The sequence below is a fragment of the Vidua chalybeata genome, chromosome 17 (assembly GCF_026979565.1).
Source record: "Vidua chalybeata isolate OUT-0048 chromosome 17, bVidCha1 merged haplotype, whole genome shotgun sequence".
NCBI classification, from domain to species: Eukaryota; Metazoa; Chordata; class Aves; order Passeriformes; family Viduidae; genus Vidua; species Vidua chalybeata.
In genome coordinates, this window is record NC_071546.1 from 5,949,106 (window position 1) to 5,967,320 (window position 18,215).

The following is an 18,215-nucleotide window of genomic DNA, read 5'->3' on the forward strand; positions in this document are numbered from 1 at the left end:
TCTAACAGTTCTTGACTGCATAGCCAGTGATCAAAGCCTCCCATAAAACTCATCAATCCCATCAGCAGGAAGCATCATTTTTTGTGTGTATTTAGACAGGGAGAAGGGGTTGAGAAGGGGTTTTACCCAAATCAAGTTACCCAAGCAATGCTAAACATTAAATGCCAAATAGGAGTTTGCTGTTAGAGATAATGAAAAGCATTACCACAGTAATAGAGTAGCAACAGTCTGCTTTGGAAAAACAAAACCAGAACCAACTGGGACTACAATTGTGTGGAAGCCCCTCAGGGGAGGCTGCTGATGATCACACTCGACAGCAGAAGTGGCTACATATGAGACAAGTATAAAACAATTCCTACAGGTTCAATTAAATGTTCAGGTGTCCTTTAGGAAGGGAGGCTCTTCACAAAAGAGAATAATTAAACTCTTGCTTTGCTTGACCTTGGCTATCACCCAGGCTATCAAGATGCTTCCCTGCTGATAAAACCAAGGGCACACTGACACTTCCTTCTCCAGAACCCTGCAGATCAGTTTGATGTGTATCCACCTCAACTCCTGAACTTTTCTGCTATCACCTCCTCAAAGAGAGTTTTATTTTTGGGAGGAGCTCTCCCATCAGATGCCACTTGCTGTGGCTGTCTGTAGCAAGCAGCCTGGGGCAGAGCTCAGCCTGCAGCACACAGGACTGCAGTGGTGCTACAGGGAGCATAAGCCAGGGAGGGGTGTCAGAACTCAGGGATTCATCAATGTGAGCTCTGACAAGTGGAAGAGCTGAGATTATCCTGGAATTAGCTTTCTGTAACTTGAAAAACTGGTTAAACAAGGTATCCATTAAATGCTCATATCAAATATACTCTGAGGACACAGATTACTCAAAAGTACTATGCACTTTTTTTAAACCAGAAAAAAAAAGTCCTCCATTTCCCCGGCCAAAATTAAATTGTAGTAAGGTACTTTCTCAGGCTCAGCAGTGCTCCAGACTTTAGATCTTGAAGATGGTGATATAAATTGGTGTTGGAATAGCATGCCATTTTTTCCCATAGCATTTTTCCTGAAATGCTGCCTCAATATCACTTGGCATACTTTCAATCACTGCTCTAAAAATTAAGTGACTCGTTCTCGTTTACATTTCCAGCACAAGAAAGCCTTCATGTAATGTATGAGCAGGCATTAACTATTTATTCATTTTAAGTTGTTAAATGCAAAGGACACAAGGACCTACTGGCACTTTCTGACCATTTTTCCTCATCCATCAGGTCCCTGCAACTTCACAGATCTGTCAAGCAGCCATGCTACAGAGGGGCTGCAGTAAATCAGAACAAGCCCTTGTGCCTACACAAGCACTAATTATCTTGCTTTTCCTCCCTTTTAGCATCAGCATGTCAGTGAAGTTTCTCACTGTTATGAAAGCAGTGGATGAAATGCACTCATTGTGGGATTTCATGCAAGATTAAAAACACAGATATTAATCTTTCAAAAGATTTGAAAAATAAGTCTCAGCAGCATAAGCTTCTGCTTTTAATGCACCTTAATTATTTAGGCAATATACTGGCAAAACACATCACAAGCTGCAGCATCCAGCACCAGCCAAAACAGCTCTGCAGCTACAACTGCCCAAAGAAAGAGAACAGGAGCTGTGATCAGTGCACATCTGGAGACTGCTCTCAGAACAGTCACCTCACCTGAACAGCAGATAGCTTTCCACATAGAAACAACACTTTCAATGAGATCATCAGATGACCCAGAGGTCAAGTCAGCTTAAGCCAGTTAAAATATTTCAGTGCAATCACAGCATCACTTTTGTGGAAGAAAAGATGGACACTACCACACACGCAGCTTTTGATCCCCAGCTGAACTGGAAAAGTGCATCTTAACAGAGAGTTATATCAGAGGGGACCCAGGGCCTCTCAAGTGAAGTGTTTGGGATTGCTCTTCCTCACTTGCACAGACGTGGAGCTACTGAAAGTGAAGCACCTTGTTATTATGAATGCCAATAAGGATTCCAGTTAATTTTCCATGTAGCTCTGCTTACTTGATTAAAATAAAGGTTCACGACCCCAGACCATGGTATCTGTACTACCCCTGCAGAATTCCTGGAGGGCCATGTGTGCCATCCTTCTCCTCGCCAGACACACTGGGAAGATCACATCTAAACTGGAAACTGCCTCTGCAGGAATGACAGCTGCCAAGACCTCTCTCCCCAGCCTGGCACCCTGAAGGCTTCTCCCAAGCAGGCACAGGATCACAGCTCAGGGGCAGCTGCCCCTCCGTTCCAGCCTCACTGCTGGGGTCTCACCAGTGCCTGCTGAGGCCACTGCTCTTCCCTAGCAAGAACTGCCACAGCTTTGCTGCTCTCCCCTATATCTTATTTTAAGCTACATTTACACCCATAATGTTCGATCCTGCTGGTTCAGCAAGGACCTTTCTCAACCCCACCTTGAGCAGCCCATTCCTGTGGCCGCTCTGGAAGAGACACACACGCCCTGGACACACAATGCTCCTCACCAGCTCAGAGGCACCTCTGCCTTCCCACCCTCCCTACGCTTTGGACATTTCCCCCCATCCCTCAAAAGCCTTTAGGAACCAGAGAACAGCTTTGCTGTTGGCAAGGTATCAGGAAATTCCCAGTTTCAGAGGATTACAGCAAACATCCCGTGAACACCACAGCCAGGATCAACAGCCCTGGGCTGCTCTTAGCCAAGAACTGCACTGCACTAATCCCTGCTGTAATCCTTACGAGGCCCAGGGAAGTTTTGGAAGCCCAGCCATAGAACCTCTGCAAGCTGTCACTATCCTCAGCATTGTCCTGAAGTATTAAGGAAGAAAAACCATCCAAAGTTCTACTTGCTGATATGAGTGCTGAGTGATCATTTAAAAAATAAAGCTTTTTAAAAAAAGAACAGTTCATTTAAATTCCTTCTAAGCTCCAAGATTAAATTTCCTTTTTTAGCCTTAGTGTCAATTATGAGTGTGAACAGCCCCATTCACTTCCAAAATCAACCCAAGTCCTGTTCACACTTAGTGTAAATAAAGGGAATGACAAATGGTATCAGTGTTATTCTGCAGCACCGAACTTCAAGAAGTCCAAACCTTGAAATCCTTTAGGAACTTAGAAAGTGGCTGACTAATCCTATAACCACAAAGGCAAGTTATCTCACTGCTATTCTTTTTTCAGTAACTGAATTAGAAACCAAGCTGAAAGGGCAGCCTGTCTGGACAAAAAAAAAAAGAAATAAAGAAAAAAAAGAAAAATAAAAAAAGAAAAAAAGGAGCACCATTTGCTTTTAAAAAGCTCTTGCTCGCCAGAGGTTTGATTAAATAAAAACAGCAGGGTTTTTTTCCTTCTCTAAGTGATTATGATTTAATTTTCTTAAGTAAGAGCACAAAAATACCACTGAACATGCAAAAATAAATCATGTCATTAGGCCATGAGGATCTGGCAAGCTGCACAACTCAGCTATAAAGTACAGAGCTGACCAACATGGGGTTTTTTCTCCTTTTTTTTTAAGAACAATCTGTCAGAAAATGCTGATTCCTTTAAATCAAACAAAATTTTTTTACACTTCTGAAAAGTTTAACAAAGTTATTCTAGGAAGGGTACATATATCCATAAAGGAGCTCCCTTCCAATCCCAGGTACCCTTCAGCCCCCTCTCCCTTGCTCCTAAGGGCTTTTCTTGCTGAAGGATTAACAATTAATTTATTCATTAATTAACAATTAATTTCTTCTGAATAAAGCAGAACAACTGAAGAGGTAAGAATACCTGAAGTCAGAGTGATTAATTAATACAATATTTCTCAGTATGCAACACAAATGTAACTGAAGTGGTAACCAATTAATTAACACTAATTCAGTACACGAATACAGCCTTTATTAATGAAGTGGAGTAAGAAGCATCATTAACATATCTGAAGACTTCACACACTCGAATCTGCAAGGCACAGTGAAGTCTTAAAACACACAGTTTCAGTTTCAAAGGCTGAAGACTACATCATCCATGGCAAGCAGCCATTATAGCTTTAAATAACTTGGGCCTATTTATCTTAAGAGTATTAAACTTTATTCAACAAACATTTTTGAGTCTTAGTCTCCCATTTTAGTTCCAGCTCCATGAGAGCTGCTGAAAGGGGCTTGTTTTCAGGAAGACCCCACATTGTCTACCCAAAAGTAAGTCTTATTACAAAACCTTGGTCCAATGCTGCTCTGCCTCCCCTGTTTCACTCAGGGAAAGGAGGAAACAGCTGCAACTTGAAGGTTAAAAAGACAGGAGAGAGAAAATGAAAAGCTTTCTGAGGAAAGACTGAATTACAGAGATTTCTAGAGCATTCTGGAAAAATGAATAGCTACATGTCCATGCAGTTGTCTTTAAAACCAGAGGCATGTGTTTAATATTTAAGAGGCAAGTATTTTTTGGCACAGTCCCCAAGTGAACCACCTCCACAAAATCTGTCTTGAATTAACCTGCACAATTTGCTAGGAAAGGTTTCCCCAGTTGTTCACTTGGGTATCCATTTACAACGATCCTGCGTGATGGCAGGACACAAAACAGGAATTAAAGGAAGGAATGAAACACTTCATTTCTGAATAATATTCCTTTCAGACTGTATCAGTCTGTATGTATTAAGCTGCTTTTCTCCCTCTTCCTGAAGGTGAAAGCTTTGATTATGAATCATAAAATGGTTTGGGTGGGAAGGGACCTTAAATCCCACCCACTGCCACCCCCTGCCATGGCAGGGACACCTCCCACTGTCCCAGGCTGCTCCAGCCCCAGTGTCCAGCCTGGCCTTGGGCACTGCCAGGGATGCAGGGGCAGCCACAGCTGCTCTGGGCACCCTGTGCCAGGGCCTGCCCACCCTCCCAGGGAAGGATTTCAGCCCAATATCTGATCTAAGACACCCCAAGGTTACACCCACACCAGTTACACTGGCAACGCCTCGATGCTCCTCGAGGTTTTAAAGTAACACAAGAAGAGGCTGCACAAGGTCAAATGCACCAGGTCCAGCAGTCAGAGATGAGGTACCTTTGCTCCTCTCACAATTCATCATTTCAGGCACTTGTCCAGATGAGACCCTGCCCACTGGAAAGTGTTCACAGAGGCCTGATGGAGGCTTCATCCTTCCACTTTTCCAGATGGCCCAGACTCCATCCCCCAAGAGGCAATCCAGAGCAGCTATAACAGACTCTCCGTGCAAAGAGTCTCCAAAAGGAGCCCTTTTTGGTACAGATGAGAAAAACCTGGACAAGTGCGTCTTTTTAAGCTACATTACCCTTTGCAAACATTTGCACTGACAGATGAGCTGGAAGAAGATTTCAGAAGCATTTCAAATAGATCTCGTTTCAGCAGCAGAGTTCTTTCTTTAAGGGAGATGCTGTGCCAAGAACACATCCAGCCCTGAAAACAGATCTCAAGGCACAACAAGGCTCAAACAGGTTTTTCTAAAGAATTCAATGTGGTCAGAGAGCATTTCTCCAGCACCACACCTTCAGCTACCAATTCCTCTGCCCTTTTTCCCAAAGCAGAAATGCATGTTGCAGCCTGACTTTAACCATGCAGCAGCAGTAGAACAAACCCAATAATCAAAGATCCAGGATGAAATTCTTTTAATTACTTAGCTCATCTGCAAAACTTTCAGTCAATGTCCTAGCAGATTAAATCTACAGTAGGCAAGGGGCCTTCCAAGATAGTCCAGGATGTTGAATTTACAAGTCTGAGTACTCTGATATGAAGTCGATTTCAGGTTACATTATTTCAGTCTCCATTAAGGGCTATGACCTAAGCAACAAACTACAGCAACTCATTCTACTTCCCACTCACTGCAGGTTTCATCTAAAAGCCTCATGTCACAGAAGGCCTGCTATATACAAAAATATAGCAAAAAATGAAAATTTGACAGCAAGTTGTGGCAGTAAGTGCTTTGCAATCAATGTCAGTTTGCACCAAAGTGAAAGCAGGCGGTGAGCAATGACCCTGTTAGCAATCGGGAGAGAGCAGGAATCTGTTCTCTTCCCCAGCAGAGAAAAGAGTCATGTCTCTGAAGAACCTTTTTCAATTTTAAATATTGCTAACAAATTTTAAAACCAAATGGGGTATATGCTTCTTTTGTTGTTGTTGTTATAAAGGGAATGTGGAAAGGTTTATAAAACCTACGTACACAGAACTCGCTGTGAATCACGTTGGTGGTTTGACACAGCCACAAATCCTATGAGGTTTGCAGTGAGGTTCAGAGTGTCTTCCTCATGCAAATGTTACAGAAGATTCAAGACTACTTAAACAATAAAAGAGAGAAACAAACTGCTCCTGGGATTATTTTTAAAAAGATTGTTTGACTACAAGGTGACAGAATGAACCATTTGTCCTTAATAAAGATGTCACAAGTTAAAAGTATTTGCTAGGAAGAACATACTAAATATGCTGGAAAGGTAATGCTTAAAAGAGAAATAAACAATTAGCAGAGCTTTAAAAAATCTTGGCAGATGGCTGAAGAGAAAAAAAAAAAAAAAGGAAATTCATTCAAGGAATGTCAGTGTTATGAATCAAGACAGGTGACATTTAAAACCAATGAATAAAACATCAGGAAAACCTGTCTCTTTTTATAAATCATACTTCACAGTGGAACTACATCTAAGTAATACACTTCAAGATCCTCCTCAATAAGCAGGAGATACCATGGGGGTACAATTCAGGTTTGAAAGTTAATAATTGTCTATCCTGGACTGCCTCCTGTTGTCAGAAAAACAGTCCTTTTATTCGAGTTTGTTTCCCTCCCTCTCACAAAAAGGAGCAAAAAAATTGTAGCCTTAATGCTCTCCCACAGAAAGAAATCTTTGTTTTAGATCCAGCACAGCAGAAACAAGTACCTCAAGGTTTCTTGCTTCCCAACCAGGAATCTGCCCTAGTTCCATACTGCCTAGACAGAGATATCCATCAGCCATCCCAGATCTGGCTTTATCTCTCAAACTGATAAATGCCCCAGCAAATAAGTTCACTTTATGTTCAAAGTAAAACTATTGGAAAAAGTCAGTGCCTGAGAAGTAATTTTTATTCCAGTCACCACTGGGAAAAAGGAGAGTTCATGATAGATGAAAGGAAGAAACACTTGGACAGAGAAATCCCTGAAGATTCACTCAAAGTGTTTGGTTTAGTCTTCAAAAAATGTTATTGAAAAATGCTCCACTTTAACCAAACTTTTTTATTCTTCTACACAAAACTATACGTATTCAGATGAATTTTTTGAACAATCCATCTTCATTCATCACACAAGGGTCAGAGAAACTTGCTCTCTTAGAAAATAAAGAATATAATCTAAGTTTCATAATAATTCAGTAGAAGTCACAAGATTATTTGATTTTCAATGATGTCATTTAAATGACCTACAAATATGCACACTTGAATACAGCTTTTTTTTTTGTTGTTTGTTTGTTTGTTTGCTGAGACTTTCTGGTGTCTCAGTAACCAACTCAAATTACTCACTTGAGTCATTTTTCTGGGAGAAAGGAGAAACAGAAAGATTAGTGCAGAGGCCTGCATCTGACACCTTTACCAAGCTGCTTAAAAGGCGGAAGTAAAAAGAAGATAAACCTAAGAGGATCACAGCAAAGTCAGGAAACACTATAAAATGATAAATTATAAAAAGTCACACACCAGCAGCTTTCCCATATAATGCAAGTATTCCTAGCAGCTGCCTTAACCCTGTATTCTCAGCATGCCTTCTTCCTACTGCTAGCAAAGACCCAAAGACCAATTCCAACAAAATAAGGGCCAATTATTCAGTCTACCATCATTTTCAAAGCTGGCAACTGCACAGAAAATACTCTCAAGTTTTTAATCGATTGAACTTTTAAAAGGACAAAAGGTAGTAAAGCTATAAAGCATCAATATTAGATTGCTAACAAATGCTATCCAAATGGATGTTCAGAGAAACCAAAGACGTTGAATGTTCCAGGTACTGGCAGACAACGAGCTGTTCACAAGACAAATGACACCTTCACAGACAGAATGCAATAAATTAGAGACTCTGGTCATTGTAAAGCAGCATGTGTTTACTGTTATTGATAAGCAATAAATCACCTGCCCTCCAACAGTTCCTCCCTATAAATCACTTCCAGTGAAAGAAACAGATGGTTCCAGTGTGCAGCCATTCTTGAGCAGAGCTGGGAGAGGGACTGAGCTGTGCTGAGCCATGGCCACGTTAACTGCAGCTGTGCCACGGGGTGCAGGGGAGCAGCAGGAGCTGCAAGTCCCTGCACCTGAGATTCCAGCTGGACCTTGGCCAGGTGGTGCCAGGCTGAGCAGCAGCTGGTGCTCCAGAGGGCATCCTCAGTGCACCTCCCTGGCCTGGACTCCAGCCCACTGCCATCCCTCGTGCCTGGACCACACCTGACACACACAAGCAGACTCTGATCTGCAGGCTGCTCTCTACCTGTAAAATACAGAATAGAAAGATATAAAAAATATACCATGGTCCTAGTGCTCTGGCAGCCTTGCTCTGAAAGAATTCAGCTTTCTATACACTTTTCAGCAACTCCAATTTCTTGCTATCATACCAATACCTACCCTGTCTAACTGGGAGGAAACAGATTCACGTTCATGTTTTCACTGCAAACAAACAGCCTCTTGTTCAGGCTAAACAAGCTGAAGACACCATTAGACCAACACACTTTCCTTTTCTGTTGGTAAAGATACCAGAAGTGGGTTTACTTATTTATTTATTTATTTATTTTAAAAATCTGTTTCCAATGTAACATTTTGAACTACTAAGTAAAAGCACAGAGATGAAGATGTGAATAATAACAGAATATCCCAGGTGAGACCAGCATAATGAATCACTGTCTCTAGTAAACAGAAAATTTTATTTTTCTTTACTACTTCAAGAAAAAATAATTATACCTTCACTCAGGGAAGAGGAAGGTTTGCTTTTATCTACGTTATTCTTGTCAAAAAAGAAAAATCTAAGCAGTAGCTGTTAAAAGCCCTGGCTAGAAGCTGCTTACAGACAGAGAAAATATCAGTTTCCTATCAAATAATTATAAATGGACATCCAGTTATTCAGCTATTTGAAGAAGACTGCAGTTGTGATACCAACTCCTGCAATTTAAGAGCTCCAAAAGATGGAAATATACTTTTAGAAACGGGACTTAATTAAATTTTAAGAGTTTCCTTGATTATTTGTTTCAACCACTTGTCAGACCACTGGCTTGGTGAGCCAACATCCAACTCCTGCAGCTTCCAGCTCCAAAGAGCCCTGGGCAGGACTCAGGGTAAGCAAACAGAACCAGAGGCCACAACAAGTGGTGTGCAGACAGTTCTGCAATGAAGATGTCTCATTTCAACACTGGTCTATTTTAAGGAGCACATTCCACAGAGAAGTCACACATGGACAGCAAATTGTGGCACTTTGGAAGCAGCAGGTCAAACAGCTGGGAAGAGGTCAATAGGTGGGGAAGAGCTGGGTGTGATCCCACAGCTCCTGAAGCTCCTTCTCTGCCCATCCCTGACAGGCAGGTTGTGGAGACCAGAACTGTTGCTTCTGTCTGGGGGCTCTGCCTGTGCAGCCCTGGAAGAAGTGGCAGCTGATGAGCTCTTGCATTCTTCCTCCCAATTAGAGGCAATTAACACCTCCTGCTCATCCTTCTTGATTTTGCCCTGGAAAAGTTTCCTAAGCCACAGCTCTATTGCTTGCAGGACAGCCCGCCCCAGCAGCAGAGAAACAGATGACACTGTGCCCTGAGAAGTGATGAAGGCTGCTTTGGAATGCAGGGAAATCACAGCAATCTTTCCTGTCCAAAGAAATCCTCATCAGCAGCCAGCGAGACACTGCTCAGAGGGAGCTCAAAGGATGAGCTAAGCCAGAGAATGGCACTCACAGCATGGACACACAGAGCTGAAACACAGGCTCACTCCCAGCACACTGCAGGGGGGTGGCACTGTGACCAAAGGCCATGACAACTGTCACCTTCCACAGAAATCTGACAAACAGGCCACATCTACTGCTTCCACTTCTGCACAGCCTGACATTCTCAAGGCTGTATGTTAGTTTTATTTTCCCAAGGAGAGAAGCTCTGCTCCAAAGTGTTTCTGCTTCAATGAGAGACCCTGTGAATGCAGATCCTCTCCATCAAGCCAAGGAGAGAGAAGGATGGACCCATATCAGGAATGTTGATAATTGCAGGAATGGGAAAGGTCTGACTCACCAAGACCTTGCAGATGCAAGCAAACCAGGGTTTTCTCAAAAGAAGCAGCACACTTAGGAAAGAGACATAAGCCTTGATTCTGGTTGTTATCTTCCTTCCCAGCAGGATGGAGATTGCCAGTGCAGGAAAACCAGGGGTGCCAGCAGGGGAATGGCACTGCCTCCCTTCAACAGCCCAGCTGCCTCCTGCTGCTCTGCCAGGGCACAGAGAGCAGCTACAGAGCCAGGGAAGTGCCTGCACCAATGCAGCTCTCGACAGGCAGCCTTGCACAGGCAAGGAGTGGCTGGCAGATCCACAGGTGCTGGAATCAAAGAAAACCTTGGAGCAAACAGCTCCACTTCCATGGAGACTTGATGGCCTGCAGTACTCTTGCCCTAATCTCTGTCAGAAAGTTCATGTCCTACTTGACTTCACATCCAAAACAAGCCCACAGGATAGCAAAAATTCACTGATAAATGAAAAAAAAAAAAAACAACCCAAAAACTTAGAATTACAGCAAAACCTAAATTCAACACTACAGGTATTAAAAAAGCCCCACAGCCCCATCATTGTGGCAAAATTTGAGACTGACCAGGGCCCAACTGCCCCTGATTTTTGCCTGTGGAACCACACTCATGACATAAAACTGAGAAGGTTTCAGTGTTGTTAAAGCTCCCATAAGCCAGGAGTGGCTGGCACCTGCTAATTTGCTAACAAAACAGGCTTTCAATAAAAGGATTACTGATGTAATACCAAACATTCATGACTGGCTGATCCACAAATATGTGCTGCAATCGGTTTGGCAACACTGAGGGCCTTTCAAGCAGGGCCAGAATAAAAACAAGTGATTCTACTTTAACCACAAGTGATATTAGAACACTGATGTGCTCAGAGCAGTTAAAAGGCTTTTAAAATAGGAATAAGTAAAGGATTTGTTGTGTCTAAGGGGCAGGAAACACTACACAACTAATTTTCCTATATGTTACAGTACTACTGAAAGGGTGAAGTGAAAAAATGTAGGACGTTGTCTAAACAAATCTTCTAGCATTATTAAGTCTGTGCAACAGCATGTGACTAATGTTCACTGGCAAAATTCAATGCAACTACAAAAATCCTGAGATCTGATTATGGCAATTAGGAATTATCCATACAATGCAGCCTGCCTATTATCAGCCTACCCCTGCAGCAATCTCTGCTAAGAGTTTTTTATGTTCTTCCTAAAAGCAAGAATTTTTGCCCATAATTAGTATTTTTCTCCCCATGTTAAATAAATCATAATGTTGTTGAAAATATTGTTTGCAGTCAAGCAGGGCTTAAAAGATCCTTGCTCAAACATGAGAGGGGATAAACATTAACAGCATCAAGCACTGACTAATCATTTAATAACAACTTCCACCTCAGAAATCCAAGGCTGGAAATACTTTTCTGGAAATGCTCTGGATTAGTGCCATCTCTGACCACAACCAGAACACAGCCAGAGCATCACATTTAGGAGGAATGGAGTTCATCACCTTTCAGAACAGGATCTCTGGGTTCTCAGCTCTGCAGTGGATGGGGTTGACTCAATCTAACCCTCATCTAATGTGACATTGTCATTGTGATATAAATAGTGTCTTATTTGCCTGATTCAGAACAACAATGTTAGTCAAGAAAAGGTCAAATGGTTTTGCCACAGGCAAAATAGAGCAAAAATCTTTTGTAATTTAATATTGCTTTTTTTTTTTTTTTTTTTTTTTTGGGAAAACAGGAGACTCCAGGTGCTAGTCACACAGGAAGGAAGGAGAGGAATACAGAAAAGAAGAGAAGGCATATTTATCTAGTCTGCAGTAGCAGAAAGCAATAATATTTCAATCATTTCTTAAGGCCCAGAGGAACAAAGATTTACCTGGCATCTCACTGATCTCATCTCTACTTGGAATGCTGCAAACTGTAGAAAAAGGCTGCTCAAACCTGCCTACTTTGGCAATGCAGAAGTTATAGCTGCAGGCAGGTCTAGGACAGGTGTACTGGATACAACTGATGAATGCCTTTTTCTTATTCCACAGTGCTTATTACATTGATGCTTTCAATTAATAAATCATTAATAAACATGACTTTTACCCACAGATAGTCATGAAATCAATCATTTTTTAGCCAAATGGGAAAAATACATGATTTTAAGTCTTTGACTACATTATACAATATGAGCTTGTACCAACCCTCAGATAAGGGCTATAGAAACACCCACATTATTTATTAAGGCTGCTTTCAAGCAATTTTCTCATCCTACAGGAAAAAAAAAGTAGCTCTGTTCCAAAATTTACATGCAAGGCAGGCTGGTACATTCATACACAACTGAAAAAGAGAATCACAGAGCTGGGAAGTGAAATTTCTACAAATTACTTCACAAAGGTGCCCCAAAGGCCGATTTATTGCTCACTTTTATTGCTTCCAGCACAGTGGGAATCTGTGAACATGGCAATACTGCAGTACTAATGGAAATCAGTAAACAGGTCACACATGTCACAAGAGTTGCTTTTCATCTTCTAAAAATATTTGTGGGTCCTGCTTGCTGGAAAGGCAGCAACCTTTGCTTGTGTTGTCTGTGCTGGCTGGGGGTACCCTGCACCTACAGCTCCCAGGGTGCCCAGGGGAGTGCATCCCACTCAGAGGAAATACACTGCTAAACTTGTTATCAACCAAATCAGAAAGTAAAATAATTACAGCAAATTTTCCCCTGGGCCATCCTCTGCAGACTACAAAAGACTCTGAAGATCTTCCGAAGCAGCCCATGTCTCCTGGGAAATGCCACTCATTAAAAACCAATTGTTTATCGTTCAATTAAGGTACAGCAGGAGGTGAATGAGATAAATGAAGTTTCTGACTCGACTGGAATCATGTGCTGGGCCCAGGCCCTGTGAGACACAGGCAGCTTGAGGGTTATTTTTGCACAAAACACGTTTATGCAGTGGCTTTATGCCTTGAGACCAAAGATAACAAAGATAACAAAGATAATAGTGCAAAGAACTACGAGGGAGGGAATGCAGGAGGTCCCCTCAGCAATTCTTTGCAGCCTGAACAAGAAAATAAGAAAAGCAGGAGCAAAGGCAACAAAATAACAGCAGTAAATCTATACAATCTATAGAAAAAGAATGGAAAGCTCCAGCTGCTATTCCAGCCTTGAAGGGAGGCATCTCCTCGAGCCGTGAACAGCAGAGGGAATTTGCTTTGCACACTTTGGGGGTGAATATCTCCAGCTACTGCCAGAGTGACAACCTGAGCCACGGGCAGCACGAGCAGGCACTGGAAGGGCACACAGAGCAAAAAGTGCTCGCAGTGAAAGATCACTGCAGGGAAATGAGGGAACAACGTTCAGCATCTTCTGCCTTTTTGAAATCAAACATGAAATTTTACATCCACACACACACACACACAAAAAATTATATCAAATTTATGAATAATAGGTCTTTCTTTGAACTTCTGAAAAGTTCCTGAAACTTTTGAGCATGTCAGCCTCGGGAAGGAAGAATGAAAACAAGGATTTGAAATGAGAAATGAAGATGAGCTTGATGTTTGTATAATAAAACAAAATCCAGAGCCAAAGCTTGAGAAAAACAAGGAAATTCAATAGTTCTAACACTGTTCTTTGTCACACACTAGACACTGAGGATTTGCATTTTCCAACTGCCATCTGGAATTATTTTTTTTAATTTTAAATGCATAATGGGGAAGTAAAGCAAGACAGCTTATACCTTCATGTCCTCAGGCTTTTTTGTTCCTTTGTTTGCTTTTAAACAAGGAACGTTTACAGATAATGACTGGCTATGATTACTGAGAAATACATAAAGAAAATGAGTTTTTCAAAATGCCCCATCCAAATGCATTAGCAATTAGAACCTCCTCAAGTTTCCATTAGTCTGTCAAAACAAGAAATAATCTCATGGCAGCTGACTAAAATTCTTAAAGATTGTCACATTGATTGAATTTCAAAGTATAGACTTACAAATTCGTAGTCTCCATCCTGTGGTACTTTCCAATCAGATGAATTTTTTGTCTGGCCAGAAACATTCTTCCCGAAGCTATTGATTTGATTCTCCTTCTCTTTCTGTTCAAAGTATTCAAGGAATGATGGTCTGGCTGGCTGCATTGTTTCATCCCTCCCTGGAAATATTAAAAATAAGAAAAAAACAGTTGTTTTGAAAAATACAGTTTCGGTTATACAGCCCTACATCATATCCAGAAGTAATTTAATTTTTTTAGCACACACTGAATCACACAGTACTGCTAAAGTATTTGCTAAAATACTATTTTTCAGCAGCTCTTCCATCATCAAACTGAGGGCACAGTGAGAAAGGTGGGGAAGGAAAGCTGAAAGCCCAGCACAGAAGTGATTACAGTGCTGGAGGCCTTGGCCTCTAGACCTGCAATCCATCCCTGCCAGCACACCCCAGGTGAACAACTTCCTTCATGCCCTGAAAGCCAGAACTGAACAGCTGCTGGCGAGACAGGCTGGGCTCTTCCATCCCAGCCAGGTTCCAGGCACTGCAAAAGAAGCAAGCTTCAAAAATAAACAGTGCTGTTTTACAAGCAGAAACTCACCTTTACATTCGTGAACAGAACAGGACAAAAATGAGGTTTTCCTTATTGTGCCACAAACACCTTATAAATACCACAACATTTGCCTTGGGTAGAAGTGGTCAACTTTTCTATATCTTTTGGGCAGAAAGGCTTATTTAGCTTTCAAACTTGTTTTTTTTTCTTTTTATAAATGGTCAGTAGGTGTTCAAGTTTACTGCCCTAGTTTTCTTTTTGTAAACTAGATCTTCTGAACCAACTTTCTTAGTAGAAGAAAGGCTTAGACTTAAGACTCAAACAAGCCAGATACACACATTAACCATTCAATTCTAGGCTGTAATTAAGAAACTTGGGGTAATAAGAAATGGGAGGGCAGCTTCATTGGTAGGGTGATGACAGCACAATAAGGAAGTAAGTGATGAAATGTCAGAGTGTGAAAATGCTAATTCCCAACACAGACAGCAAAAAAAAAAAAAAAAAAAAAAAAAAAAAAAAAAAAAAAGCCAAAACAGGAAGAAAACATGAAATTTAACCTCACAGCAAGTCAAAGTTATAAGGCTTCCAGCATATCTCCAAGGGAAGATTTCTTCAGTATGCAACCAGTCCAGCACCAGATGCTGCCCAGGCTCTGCACACTTAAACTGGGCTGTCCTGAGTTTCAGCACAGCTAATTCCTTAAGAGCCTCAGTCCAAACTAAGAGGCAGGCTTGCACAGCAAACGTGCTTTAACAGGGCTGCAACACGGGACCATGAGAGCTGCAGGCACAGCTAAAGGCTGCTCACAGCTCAATGCCACTGCACTGCTCCTGCTGATGAAATCACCAAAACCTGTGAGCAGCATGGCAGCAAGCACTGTAACCCACTAAATGGTTTTGTTCTGTAACACAAGGTTCTCTAGAATAAGTTACTCATACTTGAAACATATGTTTTAGGTGATGCAGAAACCACAATGTTCAGAAAGCAGGACCAGAACTGGAGTTAACAGAAAATGGCATCAGAACAGCCTAAGTCTGGACTGCAGAAATAAGTTCAGTGCTGAATGCCATACGTTTGAAAGAAATATAAACTGCCAGGCAGCCAACCAATCAAGAATTTAGAGCTTCAAAAAAGCACACAGGGGATGTCCTGTGATGGGTTGGCAAGGTCTGTGCAATGCAGAGACTCTCCCACAAGAATCTGTACAGAAGGCAGGCTGTCACAAAACAGTCCTCTCTAAGGACATTCAGCAGCGCTTCCCTCTTGAAAAAATATTAGCTGCTCTGGAAACTCATTAAGATTTAATCACAGAATATTATTCTTGCATATGAAATTGCCACCCAGTAATCCAGAACTTCCCTGGCAGACTCTGTCTGAACCTCAGAAAAGTGGATGAAGTCCTTGGTCAGCTACAAGATACTCTAGGAAATCATTTGTTTATAGACGTGTTAAATACGGAACAAATTTCTACAAAGTATGAGAAATCTTGGCAGGATGTTTGGGTTGTGATACCGAGATAAGTGTGGTTCTGCACATCCCTAAATGTCATGATGCATTTTGAAAAAGCCCTGCATCATTCTGTCTCTCCAGGGCCAGCTAAAAGCTCAAGCATGAAGTGCTGATACGTTTGCAGCACTGGAGCAAAGACAAATTATTATACTCCTGGCAGTAGTTCCTCTTTTTTAAAAAACAAAACTAAAAAACTCATCATACATAATTAGATCAAGAAAGACACCTTCAGACCAGCAGCGTGAAGGTCAGGTAGTGAACACGTCTGCAAAGTGGAGAACAGCTTTGCTGTTGGGAATAATTACTGAAATACAATCACAATCCAATTACTGCTGGGTGATAAAACATTTATTTAGAACGAAGTAAACACACCCCTTGTACTCTGCTGCAGCTCAGCCTGCTTGAAGCAGGAGGTAAGTTATTGTGGACAATCATGGCAATGTTTAACACCAACTAATTTTGTAGAAAGAGAGGAATTCATAACTAGCCAGGCTAATCTATACACAGCTCACTGACAGCCAGCCTGGGTCTCAATAATTCAGACTTCCTAGGGGGAAAAAAGGAGAAAATCTAAATCATGTTTGTATTCTGTTTTGAAGATTACTGTTTGCTGCAGAGGAGACTGTGAAAGCAAATGCTTCACTCCACTGACATTGGCTTATTCAGTTCTTGTCTATTTACTTTCTAAAAAACTGTTCACTCAAAACAGAGCTTATTTCAGGGTGCCATGATTAAAATAATCATGCTCATTTCCTCACATCTTGTGTTTTACCAAGAACTGCAGTATTTGCACTTGGCAGAAGGGATGTGCACAGTCCCACCTCTCCAGTGTGCCCAGGTCCCACTGGATGCCATCCCTTCCCTCCAGCATGTCAACTGCACCAGGGCTGTTGGTGACAAAAGGAAGAACAGGGAAAATTATGTGCCTATAGAAAATTTTCTTGCTGCCCTTGATGTCCCTGCCATATCTAATTCTATCAGGGTTTTAGCTTTTCTAACCTGATCTCTCGCTGCTCGGACAATCTCTCTGTATTTCTCCCAGGCTACCTGTCCTTGCTTCCACTCTCTGTAGGCTTCCTTTTTGTGGCTGAGTTTGTCCAGGAGATCCCTGTTCATCCATGTAGGCCTCATGGCATTTTTGCCTGCCTTCCCCATTTTGAGGATACATTGCTCCTGAGCTTGGAGGAAGTTAGCTTTGGCTATGAGCCAGCTTTTGGGGCCACTTTTCCCTCCACAGCTTTATTCCATGATACTCTACCAAGATTCCATGATACTCTACCAAGAGGCCAAAATCTGCTCTCCTGAAGCGCAGGGCAATGAACTTTCAGTGTGATCTCCTCTCTGTCCCAGTGAGAGGATGGGGGGAAATGAACTGCTGCAAAGGGTAACTTGGCTGGGCTGAACAAAAGGAAGGAAGTTTCACAGCAGGGATGGCTGTGCAACAGAATGGGACTGGAGTGACTTTGCAAGGCCTCCAGCAACCAGATCTGACTTTGCACTTGTCCCATTCCAGGGACAAGTGCACACAGGGAATCAGCCAGATGAGCACCAGAGCTCCCTGCCCACCCAAGTGCTTTTGTGGCACATGCTCTTCACACCCACCATCAGACACCTCTCACCCTGCAGCCACCTTAGGCCTTGCAAATACAAGCAACATTTAGTCACCAATTTAAGTACATTTAGTCATCAATTTTAGTACATTTAGTCATCAATTTTAGTACATTTCCATACATCAACATATAACACTGCATCTTAGTGCTGCTTTGTTTTTTAACTGATATAAAGCAGAGATTGCTAACTGACAAAAAAATGGGGGGAAAAGAGATGGTAATATAAAAGGAGAAATAGCTGTGATGCAGATCTAAGATATCTGAAATTTTAGTTGCTGCTATGATCTCTGTAGGGGTGTGGATGCAGCAAGATGGACAGAAACATTCCCAGAGACAGAAAGACATTACAGCAAATCAATTATCATCCCGGCACAACTGAACTTCTTTTTGTCAATC

The 18,215-nt window shown here is 41.8% G+C and overlaps 1 protein-coding gene across 2 annotated transcripts in view; it reads right to left on the reverse strand.

Moving 5' to 3' along the window:
* STK4 (serine/threonine kinase 4) overlaps positions 1-18,215 on the reverse strand; it is a 45,752-nt gene that overhangs the window by 8,488 nt on the left and 19,049 nt on the right. For both annotated transcript variants that reach the window (XM_053958691.1, XM_053958692.1), the window contains exon 10: positions 14,153-14,310. In XM_053958691.1, the coding sequence (XP_053814666.1) occupies positions 14,153-14,310 (158 nt within the window). The remainder of the gene's footprint in view (positions 1-14,152; positions 14,311-18,215) is intronic.